General features: G+C 42.1%; 1 protein-coding gene across 1 annotated transcript in view; it reads right to left on the reverse strand.

Moving 5' to 3' along the window:
• Window positions 1-481: 481 nt before the first annotated feature.
• Window positions 482-13,419, reverse strand: part of DDX6 (DEAD-box helicase 6) — a 38,520-nt gene continuing 25,582 nt past the window's right edge. Inside the window, exons 10-14 of the mRNA XM_044289090.1 lie at window positions 8,739-8,855; window positions 6,393-6,456; window positions 6,195-6,296; window positions 5,502-5,681; window positions 482-3,959 (exon numbers count right to left, since the gene is read on the reverse strand). Of these exons, the coding sequence (XP_044145025.1) occupies window positions 5,509-5,681; window positions 6,195-6,296; window positions 6,393-6,456; window positions 8,739-8,855 (456 nt within the window). The 3' untranslated portion in view covers window positions 482-3,959; window positions 5,502-5,508. The remainder of the gene's footprint in view (window positions 3,960-5,501; window positions 5,682-6,194; window positions 6,297-6,392; window positions 6,457-8,738; window positions 8,856-13,419) is intronic.

The following is a 13,419-nucleotide window of genomic DNA, read 5'->3' on the forward strand; positions in this document are numbered from 1 at the left end:
GTCCATAAACTGCCCCGTGCATATTCCACAAGTATTTTTGCAAATTCTCAGCTCGCACTCACAGGAGTAAGGGCTTTTTCACACGAGAGGATGCCGTGCATGTAATCCGCTGCGTGAAAGAATGGCAAACCCTGCTGCAGACAGTTTAAGACATGGAGCATTAACATGATTGATAATGCTCTGTAACTGACCTTTTACTACAAAATCACAGTGATAAAGTTGCCACCGTGATTTTGTAGTATAAAGATCAGAGGCAAAGGGCATTATCAATCATGTTAACGCTCAGTGTCTCTGCTGTCCGGAGCGGGGTTTGGCTCTTTCACGCAGCTGATTACCCACACGGCATCCTCTCCCATGAAAGAGCCCTAAACCAACCTCTGGCCGCAGCATTTTCTGGTTTTGAAATGAATTACCACAACCTACCAAATGTAGGTTTGTCTGTAATAGAGCTGACGCATACAACAAAGAAAATACAAAAATGTGATTTCCAGTGGGAATTTATTAAGATAACAGAAAAACAACCTCCAGATTTCTCTTCCATACATCGGTCTGACCGTCTTAACCAACAAAGAATCAGAAAAAAATAAAATATCCCACTGGGCCATTTTCTCATGTTCTATAGGAAGCAGTGATGGTAGCGGCTTAGTTAACTCCTGATGGAGAAGTCATTCCGCTTCAGGACTCAGACTCATTGTCCAGTGGTTGCAGCTAAGCGGCTACCAAATCACAGAAATTTGATTGGAAAATGGCATTTGTATCCTCTTGTGGCTGCTATTCCGCAGGACTGCAGCACCAGGAGGATACGGTGCTGAAATCAGGGTTCACAATTTGTCTGCCATCAGATGTTAAACTGCTTTGCGTAAACTGTTGACATACAAATGGTTATTGCCCCCCCCCCCCCCCCCGCCCACCAAATTAAGGGTACAAACTAGTTGCTGTACCTACCCACATCTTGGCCCATTAGATCTGACAAAACATATTAGGAACAATTTATTTTTTTGCTTCTCCACATAAGGAGGGTTTTAAGGAGTTCTCGCTGTTTAGTCAGTAAACCGAAAAATAAGAGAACCAAGGTATCCCATTGCTCGCATGTTTTTTAGATTTTCTTTAAAGAAAAATAAAAGTTCATTGGTACCATTTCACTCTTCTCAATGGAGTCACTTCAGATTTGAAAATGGAAAAAAATAAAAAATGCAAATTTCTAAACTGATCCCAATATGTTTAAGTTCAGCTCCTAACCATATCCCAGACCCCCCCCCCCCTCCCCAAAAAACAAACAAAAAAAAAACAAAAAAACAGAATGAGATGCCAAACCTGTTCAATGCTGAGACGAGAACCTGTCTCAGCACTGAACAGTAATACCTAGCCCGGAACCGAATGCTCCGTAATGAATGCTTACAACATTTTAGCACTACAATTGAAAGATGCTCCCATCTCATTCCGGGAGGAAACAAAAAAAAAATAAACTGAAAAAAAATTTGGGAAAAAAAAATATTCCTTGCTCCCATAACCAACATTGGGATTAATCCAATTCAGCAATTTAAATTTTTGTAGTATAAGGTAGCCGTACAATACGGTATGGTTTTGGAAGCTCCTCAGGCAGACCTGGAATCAACTCCGCAACTCATGCTGCCAATTTGCGCTTAATTGCAGTCATGTTCACTTGCAAGATGCATATTGGGATTTCTGCCAAAGCTTGGAAGACTGCAACCAATAAAGATTGAGGTATTTTATACATAAGGAAAAAAAGGATTCAAATTTTTATTTATTTTTTGTATTTCGGAGCATCTTTCAATTTTTTTTTCTGCGCCGATTTATAGTGTAACAAGCACCTGAACTGCGACAGCTTTTTCCAAAGCGCTGCCCACCGAATTCCAATGGCGCTTGACAAGTCAATTCCTCCTGTGCAGTGTAAAACGCATGTACAGGGAATTGACACTTCTAGCATGGGTTTTTTGTGTTTTTTTTTTTTAAATAAATGGATATCCCTTCATATAAGGATCATGGATTTAGCACCAGCATAACACCGCATTTCACAAAGTGCGGCGGCACCGAATTTGCACAATGGCAGCTGCAGTACAAATAGAACTGGGCAAGAGGAAGTCACTTATTGCCCCATGACCCCACATGAAACAGATTACCCAATAACCTCCTTCAGTAGCAGAGCAATCAAGTAAATTTTAAATAGAAATATTAAATAATCTACCCCCTTTGCTAACAATTATTTTTTTTTATGCCAATTGTCCTCGTGCTTTACTGAAGGTTCGGGATCCAAATGTGTTATTTTTTTAACAAGTAAATGTGCTTCTACGTGCACCTGGATGTGCAATATTAAATGCTAGAGTCTGTGCTAGCCAGCTTCAACTAAACAATGGGACATGCTTTATTATGGGCATGACGAATACCGCGCGATCCAGGTGGCTCAAATATAGGGACACAAACTAAAATCAACAAGTGATGGTTCCTCACTCACTTTGCCTGTAGATAAGGCCGAGCATCTAGCATGCTGGGAGAGGCTCAGTTCAAATTAACATTTCCCATCTGTCCACCCAAAAAAAAAAATATATTTTAAAAAATGTGCCACTATCCAAGAACGACACGTGGCTTCTTCACCCCCCCAGCTCCCATCGATTTATACATATTTTTTTTCGCATGGGCGGTCTAACAAAGTAGAGACAGAGGAGGAAAATCCACACAAGTCAAATGACTCAATCCGTATTGGAACACTGGATTGTACGTTACCCTCCTCAATTTCAGACCGCTCTCTAAAATGTCGCCATGAACTGAACCTCTCTCAACTTAAGCTGCAATCCTAAAAACACAAAGAAACCTTCAACAAACCATCATAAACAAAAAAAATAAAAAAAATTCTTCCACCCCTCCCACCCCCCCAACCAAATTATTTACATTTTTATACAAGTATACACAAGTTTCTTAAGATTACCCCCATACCCCTCATGCAAGGGAATTCTTTAATTTTTCTTTAGAGGGGGTATGGCTTTGGAAAAAAATCTGAAATCATATCTTGCTGCAAATTGGAAAGAGAAAAAAAAAAAAAAAAAAACACCCCAATTAGTGTTTAACTGGAAACAAAACCTAAACCAGCATCTGCCTTAAGGACGTTGAATAAGTGTCTGGAACTTGCACTTTATAGCCTGTTTTCTGATTGGCTTTTTTTTTTGCCTGTGTAATGACCAGGTACCTATTTACAAGCTACTGGAACCCCCGTACAGGCAAATCACTCGCATTCCAGATGAAATTAGTGAGGGGACAAATATACAAGTGGAAGATTTTCAGGGCTAGCAGTTTTGATCGGAAAGCACCAGCTTAGTGATCTGCAGATGTTAGATGTGGTAAAAAAAAAACAAAAAAAATAAACGCAAAGGAAGTGTATTGTCTCGTAAGGGCTGCAGTGAAGAGAACCTTGAATGGTCTTGTAGCATAAGGCACTTTGCACACGTAAAACAGTTCGCTTTATGGGGAGAGAAAAAAAATAAAAAATAACATATTAGACGTGAACTCCACACTGCCACAAGACTATGCACAAAAAACCCACTGGTGTTAAGTACTTGTAACCTCTAAGAGAAGGGACCGAAACGCAGTATTGCATCACTGAACCAGGTGAGAGTAAATGGGTCTGGGGAGTGCACACATATGAAAAGCCTATAATAGTGCAAGGGTCTTCAGCAGTAAATCGAATAGCAAATTCCAAGACTCTCCTCTTCTTCCAAGGGAATAAAGCGTGAAAAATTAAGTGCAACAACATGAATCCTGTGGGTGCACAGTGCAAACAATGGGGTAAAAAAAAAAAAAAAATTGAAAAATATCTTTAGGTTTGAAATTATGCTGGTAAATGTTCCAGAAGGCAGAGGGGAAAAAATGATGAGGCAGGTGAGTGGGAAAGAAACCCTCAACAAAAAAGGATGCATGGTCAAACTCTTCTGGGGGTCAGTTAAAGCCTGCAACAGAAAAAAGAAAAAAAAGGTCATGAGCCGCTCATCTTAAGAATCCACTGTGGAATTTTACTTCGGTTAACACATGGTGGGAATGCAGAGACATCAAACCGGTCTGGAACTCAATTAATCGAATTCTTACTCAAATATGTAATATCCAAATATCACCATCTATAGCTCAGGCCTTACACTGTTGATTTAGACTTATTTCCTCAAACTATTAGAGTAGTTGTCACTCATGTAATAGTGGCTACTAGAATGAAAATTGCCTACTATTGGAATAATCCAAACCCTCCTCCACTGACGGAAATTATAAATGCTGTTAATAACAACTGTCTATGCGAAATGTTCAATGCTTCCATATCCAACAAATGAGCTAAGTTTAAACTTGCATGGGATTGTTGGCTTCACTCCAAATTTAACACAGCATAGGTAAGGCTCAGATGTACTTAACACTCCTTGTCACTTACCCTCCCCCCTCCTTAATCTCTATTTCCTTCCCTTTATTCTCCCAATGTTACTTATAGTAATGTTTATATAACCTGCTCTGTTAATTACTATGTTGAAAATGATGACACCATGCAGAGTATATAATAAGATTTATAATGATTGTTAATACTACAGACAAAACATACATTTTGTACTCTGTATGTAACACTTACATGTTCTTTTTCTTCTGAAAACAATAAAAATTATGGTAGTGAAGTTAAGAATCATCCCTATATAACCCAATGTAACCCAAGGCTGTCAAGTTGGAGTAAGGGCTCCTGCACACAACAGTCTTTTGTTTGCAACTGATCCGGATTGGGGCTGCAAAAGAGGCGGTCAGCATCCGTGTACATGAGCCCTAAGTTGCAGATGAACATTTACAAACAGCAGCTTTAAAATGAAGCAAAAATTTGCCCAGAAACTACGCCCAAAAAGCAGCCCAAGCAGCCCGACTACTCGATGGTGATTTTGCTACAGTAAATTTGCCATTACTAATTAAATACAAGCCATTTATAATAGAGTCAGTGTGGAAAAACAGGAGACATTTGCTTAAGGGCATCTGTCAGCAGTTTTGTACCTATGACACTGGCTGACCTGTTCCATGTGCACTTGGCAACTGAAGACATCTGTGTTGGTCCCATGTTCATGAGACCTCCTTGCTGAGAAAATTATGTTTTAATATATGCAAGTGAGCTTCTAGGAGCAAGCAGGAGCGTTTCCATTACACCTAGAGGCTCAGCTCTCTCTGCAACTGCCGTGCCTTATGTACTTTGATTGCACTTTGACAGCACTGGGCAGACATGATCACTTTTACACTGCCTGGCCCTGTCAGAGGAGGAGGCAGTTGTAGAGAGAGCAGAGCCTCTAGGTGTAATGGTAACACCCCCGTTGCTCCTAGAGGCTCATTTGCAGATATTAAAACATGTTTCTCAGCAATGCGGGCACATATGAACATGGGACCAACAGACAAGTTTTAGAGGTACAAACCTGCTGACCGATGCCCTTTAACGCCACAAGCCTTGGGTTTAAAAAAAATAATATTTTTTTTCAAAAACTCACATGCAGATTAACGCTTCTCTTCTCCAGTTTCGCTGTGATATTCTGCCACGTACAGGCTTTTGTCGATACTGCTGGGTATGGGCTTGATTTCTGTTCCCAACTGTTCTTCAATACTTTTAAGGTTAAATCTGTCATCGTAGGTGATCAAATTAATGGCAAGTCCAAGATGGCCAAAGCGACCTGAAAAAGAAAAACCATTGAAGTATGAAAACTAATATAATATATGAGCAGTATTGAAAAATGAAGGGGGGAGTACAAAGACCTCCCTGAGGGGCAACAAACTGCAGGCATGCATCACAGGTGTGATTTGGTATGTATAAAGTTATTGGCACGGGGTGGCGTTAAAGGGGGCACCTGTGATTTAGCATGAAGGGGCTGATTTGGGGAGTGGGGGACATGGTGGATGGCATGGAGGCACTGGGGACATCATGGCAGCCAGTGAACTCCGGCAGTCTGGTCCTCCACTGGAACATACTGCCAGAGTTCACAACATAACCTTAGATACACATTCTGGCAGAAGAACAGCCTGCTGGAGTATACTATATACTGTAATAACTAAATAGTTTTTATAAAGGAATATGTTATTTTAAGGTTTTTCTTAGATTAATTGAGTATTCGCAAAAAATAATCGATAGAATACTCTTGCTAAAATATTCGTTTACTGCAGCCCTACTGGAGTCCATCACTTCTTACCTGATCTGCCTATGCGATGAAGATAGGTCTCTGCCAGCTTTGGAAAGTCAAAGTTTATCACCACATTCACAGCTTGGATATCAATACCACGGGTAAACAAATCTGGAAGAAAGGGTCACACGTTGAACAGAAAATGCACAGCAAACTCAGCTGAGGTGGGGGGGGGGGGGGGGGGGGATGAGAGGGCACGTATCTTACCAGTGCAAACAAGGTTACGGCACAATCCATTCCTGAAATCATGGAACACTCTATTCCTGTGTTCCTGTGAATTGAAAAATGCAGGAGTATGAGAGCCTTACTTGTCCGGACAGTCCACCGGTCTGGTAAAGACCTGTCTGCAGGTAGCAACGTAGAACTTATCAAAATATACTGAACAAACCTAATGATTTTACAGTAACTTAATATTTAGAACTTATCCTAAAAATGTTGACGTGAGGACTTGGGCTACTTTCACACCTGCGCTAGGTGCAGATCCGTCTGGTATCTGCACAGACTGATTCGGACCTAGCGCAGGTGTGAAAGTAGCCCAAGTTCTCACGTCAACATTTTTAGGATAAGTTCTAAATATTAAGTAACTGTAAAATCATTAGGTTTGTTCAGTCCATTTTGATATAAATGCAAACAATGGTATCCTTTCAGTACAGATCCGTCTGCATACACTTAAAAAAAAAAGTCTAAGGGACAGATTTATCATGACTGACAGCTCACTCCACTTTCACATATGGCTAAAGTCAGTTTTAGCCAAGTCAGATTTGTGATCGGCCCTTTAAGACTAATAAATGTGGTTTGACGGTAGCAGTTTATCCGTCAGTAAGCAGCTTTACAAAAGTCGCACATCTTTACGAAAAAGTCGCATGTTCTATTAAAGTCTGACTTGAGCTAATGATATATCTGGCTTTAAGTGTAAGTCAAACGGATCAGTCCTGACTTTGTAGTGAAAGTCAATGGGGGACGGATCCGTTTACAATTGCACCAATATTGCGTCAATGTAAACAGATCCGTCCATTGACTTACATTGTAAGTCAGGACGGATCCGTATGGCTCCGCACCGCCAGAACGCTGGTGTCTGCCTCCAGAGCAGAATGGAGGCGGAACGGAGTCAAACTGATGCATTCTGAACGGATCCGCATCCATTCAGAATGCACTGGGGTGAAAATGATCCATTTGGGGCCGCTTGTGAGAGCCTTGAAACAGATCTCACAGGCAGACCCTGAAACGGCAGTGTGAAAGTAGCCTTATCCTGACTGGATGAGAGCATGCGCTATAGTACCATTTACACCCACCACATGAGGCTAGTTCCACAACAGCGCTTTTAGATCTGGCAGGGAACTGGCTGCCGGAACTCTGCATTGCTGGAAGCTTCTGAGTTGCCGACCAGAACCATTGACTAATGGGTACCGGCGGAGATCCAGCCACAACCCGGCAAGAATCTGCCGGACGAAAGCCTGTTTGCCAGGTTGCAGCCAGATCTCCGCTAGTCCCCCATTATAGTATCCGACAATGCATGATCTAAGGTTGCACCAGGTATCGAATTATCAATACCCAAATCGATACTTTTGTACCGGTATCAATTAGATACCGGGATTTGCCTTTTACAGATACTAGGCTGCGCTACTGTGCAGCCTAGTATCAGAAAATGGAGTGCGCTGCTATCAGCGCGCGTGCCATATTCCCTCAGCAGCACATGGGAGAAGGAGTCACTCTCCCCCCACTCCCCTGTGTCGTTGCTGCCAATGAGGAGAGAAAGAGGTGTGGAGGAGGAGGGGAGGGACTGAGGGGTTAACTGCTGCTGATCGTAGCTCTGTCATAGAGGCCGGGTGCTGGCTATGTGATTCTGCTGCCGGCACCCACCTCTGGTATCTGTATTAGACGTTAATTATCACTGGTGGCGCAGTGACTGGAACAAGTGAGCAAAGCAAATTAGTTTTCAGCAAAGTTTTTGAAGCCCTGGATGCCAGTGAGATACTATTGAAGAAAATCACAGAAATAAGATAATAATGCACTTAGTAAAGTATATATATGGACAAAGTCCTCACTCTGATATGATAATATCTGAGACACTTAGCCAATATATTTTGATCAAAACACATCTGAGCCCGCCTACCAAGCGCCAAGGTGGTCTCAGGTCAGGCGGGTCCTACGCTAAACCTACCTAAGCCATTGGGCTTCTATGTTCAGGAGCGCAGACACCGCACATATGGTGTGCTGCTCCTAGTCACCTCCATGTGCATCAAGCAACCAATGGGAGGAGGAGCAAGCACAGCCATATGTACCACCTAATCAAGGGGCTCTATTGGATAGGAAGGGCAAAAGTGCAGAGGAATGCTAATCCCAAGATAAAGTAGGTGCACATTCACACTTGAAGGTGCCACTCCCTCAAGCAAATACTACATAGACAAAATGTAGTATTTTTATCTGAGTGCAATACTGCCTTCGATCCTCCCCTCTAAAGCACTGGAGACCACTAACAGGATTCTCAATATGCAGAGAAGTTAAACATACAATACTGGGGGGGGGGGGGGGGGAAAGCTAATATGAACAAACCTGTCTCATCTTAGCATGGATATAGAAGCAGGAATAGCCCAACTGAGAGATTTTCTTGGCCAAGAGCTCCACCCGCTGAGAGGAGTTGCAGAAGATTATGGACTGATTTATCTGGAGCTATAAAATAAAATTGCAAGATACATTAATGTAACATCAAGCGTACAATTATCGTGCAGTTTCAGAATACAGGTGACTGCATTATAGGTTATCACACAAACCAAGTGCCGCACGTGGTAGCCATGATATCGACTGCCCCATTTCCACTTGCTCTTAATATCACTTTTGTGGCAGAAGCAGATTTAAAAGGGAGATTCCGGTTTCACCAGAAAACTGTTTTATTCTACAGTAAGCTGAAAATAGGACTCTCTCTGCTTGCAGTCATTCAATAGAAACCCTCACAGTTGAAAGGGATTCACTCAGCACTAGGGGTGAGCGAACTTCTGTTTTCAAGTTCGCAGTACAAGGTTCGGGTTCAGGTTATCCAAGAATTCTGTTATGGATTCCGCTACCACGGACTGTAACTTATGGTCTGTAGTAGCGGAATCCATAACTGAACTCAGATAACCCGAACCTTGTACTGCGAACTTAAACAGAAATTCGCTCAACACTAGTCAGCACGATTTTTCATATTAAGCTGCCAACAGGTTAATGGAGGTCTCCTTGAGTATGTTAGAAATATACTTGTCTCATATGAATGCTGTGATGTCTGTATTTCCGTTCCGCAAAAAAATAGAACATGTCCTATTGCCAGCATCACAGACAAGGATAGGACTGTTCTATTAGGGGCCAGCTGTTCCGTTCCACAAAATACGGAATGCAGACAGATGTCATCCATATTTTTTGCGGATTCATTTTTTGCGGACCACAAAATACATACGGTCGTGTGCATGAGCCCTTACACTGTGAAAAAAGCCCAAGGGGCTGTCCTGGCAGTTAGTGGAGCCCAGCCGCACCCATTGTGACTGAGCCCCGCACCTCCTCTCATCCTGAAGTCCCCTCTCAGCTCCTCTAACTTCAGGCAGACCAGACTGGACATGAAGCACACTCATTGTAGCCCTGACATTTTTATACTCTATATACTAAATAGGGGAGCACTGTATATGTACTATTGTATATTCTGCATATATGTGCAAAGTATGACCGCTGTTACCCAGCTTTCCCAGACTGTTGGATTACCATTTAGTGATAAAAACACTTTAAAAAACAGACCTTTGTTTGGGGTGCTGGGAAAGCTGGGTGACAACACTAAGGAGCAGCATGCTGTCCACAAGCTGTGTACACTGGTCCTGAAACTATATATGATGGATTGCAGCATTGTGTGTATTTTATATAACAAATATGCCCTCCACCACAGGCCAGTAGAAACCAGGTTTTGGATGGGACCATCCACCAGTAACCATCTTTAGAAAGCAGCGCTGGGAAGTATGCAGATCTGCATGTGCAGCGGGCGTCATGGCTGGCAGGTCTCTGCTGTTTCAAACAGCAGTAACCCGCAGCCAATTACCGCGACCAGCAATAATGCTGATCGCAGTAATTAAAGCCTTTAGATGCAGTGATCGAGTGATATCACAGCATCTAAAGGGTGAAAAACCCAGAAGCTTCTTACCAGCATCCTCTGCTGCCAATGAGGATGCCGGTAATTGATTTAAATACGATGCGTCTCACTGAAGAGACCTAGTGCATTTAAGCTGCAATTATTTTGGCCAGCAGGTGGCAGGCCAACATAGGAAATGAGCAATTCTGCAATTTAAATGGAAATAAAATCCATGAATGTTCAGAATTAAAAACAAACAATTGGATTTTGTAGGCTAAAATATGAGCTTCAAAATAACAAGTAAAAAAATAAAAAAATCTTTAAAAATATATATAAAAAATAAAAAGTTTTAATCACCCCCCCTTTCCGTATAATAAAATACATAACAAAACAAACATCATAGGCATCACCGTGACCGAAATCGCCCGTATTAAAATTTGCCATTTTTTCATTGCTTCTCTTACCCCCCCAAAAAAATGGCAAAATGTGATCAAAGTCACACACACTACAAAATGGTATTAATAAAACTACAGTTTGTCCTGCAAAAAAAAAAAAAAAATGAATATGGAGCCCCCACACAGCTCACTAGATGTAACACTAAAAGTTAGGGGGGTCAGAATATGGTGATTAAAAAATTTATTTTCCTCAAAGTAATTTTTTTTTTATACTAACTAATTATATATATATATATATATATATATATATATATATATATATATATATATATATATATATATATATTAGTTAGTAACACCAAGGGAAGTAAAACTGTGGAGTTGTTTTTTTTCAAATTCCACCCCATTTGTAATTTTTTTTCCGGCTTCCCACTAGATTGTATGCCATAATAAAAGGTGGCATTAGAAATTACAACTTGTCCTGCAAAAAACAAGCCCTCCTACGAAACACATGCGACTAGTACCTCCCATCCAGGACAGGAAACCCAAAGAGATAAAATGGTTCACACCCCCCACCACACCTCAGTGATTCTTAAAAACAGACCCTCACCTATGACTGCGAGAATAAACTAAGATAAAGAAATTGGGGGAAGGGGGGACGACGACAACTGCAGCTTGTAGCACTTTTCTCCCAAAGGCTGCATCGGAGTCAAGATGCAGTCTGCAATGTCTAAAAAAAGGTATGGGGAGAGCTCCAAGTAGCAGCTCTGCATATCTGGGCCAGAGAAGCATCTGCTCTAAGCCCAAGATGCAGCCACAGATTTGGTGGAATTAGCCCCGAAGGAGGATTTAGGTTAAGGGACGAATAAGCCAGGGAAATATAATTCCTTACCCATCTAGCAATAACCCTAGTAGAGACTTTGCGCCCTCTAACTTTACCCAAAAACTGAATAAGGGGATTCTCATCTATTTGCCAAGATGATGTGGAGTCTAGGTAAAATACTAAACACCTTTGACATCCAGGCAATGGAATCTTTCTTCTAACATATTGGTTGGATTTAGACAGGAGGGAAGAATCACATCCTGACTTCTATGAAAATCAGAGACCACCTTAGGCTGAAAGTGGTCTAATAATCATCTTGTCCTCTAAAATGGTAGTATAGCGAGGAAAGGCAGAGAAAGCCTGAATTTCCGAAACCCGCCTAGCAGATGTCATAGCTAAAAGGAAGGCCATTTTGAAAGTAAGCATTTTAATAGAAATCTCACTTAATGGTTCAAATGGCTTTTGCGATGGGGCCAAAAGGACAGTATTCAAATCCCAGGGGGGAGACAAGGGTCTTAAGAAGGGTGCACTTGATGCTGCCGACAAGAATCTTTTAATCCATGGATAATCTGCTAATCTGGAATCAAAAATAACTTAAAGCAGCTACCTGGACTTTCAATGTAGACGCTTTAAGATTCCGGTCTAGCACTGATTGCAAAAACTCTAGGATCTTTGGTATTTCAGGAGACTTCAAAGGGTCTGAAGAAGGCTTAAACATTCCAAACGTTATATTTTCTTGAGGTAACCACCTTCCTACTCTTCAGCATAGTGGAGACTACTTTGGCAGATAATCCCCATCTAGACCAAACTTCCCTTTCAAAATCCACAACGAGAGACGGAGAATTTCTGGGCTGGGATGGACTCTTTCAATGGAAGGGGCCATGGAAACTCTGCCAACTTTAGCAGACTGGAGTACCAGGGCCACATTGGAGCCATCAGGATAACCGAGGCCCCCCTCTCTTTCTATTTTGTTCAATACTTGGGGAATAAGGCAAAAATAGAGGGAAGGCATACCCCAACTCCTGTGCTAACCCGTCTATTGCTAACGAGCCGTCCAAATGGTTGAGGGAGACGAACCCCTCTAATTTTCTGTTGGCTTCTGAGGCAAAAAGGTCCACTGTGGGAAAACCATACCTCTGAACTATTTGCAAAAAAAGTATTTGTTTAGACACCATTCTCCTTGTTTTAAGGAGACTCTACTTAGGAAGTCTGCTATGACGTTCTCCTTGCCCTTCAGATGCACTGCTAAGGCTACTTTCACACTTGCGTTCGGAACGGATCCGTCTGCAATATATTGTTAAAAAATTTCTAAGTGTGAAAGTAGTCTCAGACGGATCCGTCCAGACTTTACATTGAAAGTCAATGGATCAGTTTGAAAATTAAGCTATAGTGTGTCATATTCAAACGGATCCGTCCCCATTGACTTACATTGTAAGTCTGGACGGATCCGCTTGCCTCCGCACGGCCAGACGGACACCCGAACGCTGCAAGCAGCGTTCAGGTGTCCGCCTGCTGAGCAGAGGCTGAACGCTGCCAGACTGATGCATTCTGAGCGGATCGGCATCCACTCAGAATGCATTAGGGCTGGACGGATGCGTTTGGGGCCGCTTGTGCGCTCACAAGCGGACACCCGAACGCTAGTGTGAAAGTAGCCTAACAAAAATCCTTCTCTCTATCCTGCAGATAGATTCTCTGGAATTGTCCACCACAGCAGGGACAGTCTTGTCTTTGAAGAAAGGTGGAAACTCTGATCCAAGGAATAAGGGGAGCACAGTCCCATGATTTTAGGAGGTTTGCTTGAAGCTCTCTGGAGTGGATCTGTGCATAAGGTACTGCTGGAATCGCTGAGGTCATCTGCCCAAGCACTGCCATCGCTTCCCTGAAAGTACACTGTTAAGAAAGGAAGACTGACCACACTTGTTCCCTAAT

The sequence above is a fragment of the Bufo gargarizans genome, chromosome 4 (genome assembly GCF_014858855.1).
Source record: "Bufo gargarizans isolate SCDJY-AF-19 chromosome 4, ASM1485885v1, whole genome shotgun sequence".
Taxonomy (NCBI): Eukaryota; Metazoa; Chordata; class Amphibia; order Anura; family Bufonidae; genus Bufo; species Bufo gargarizans.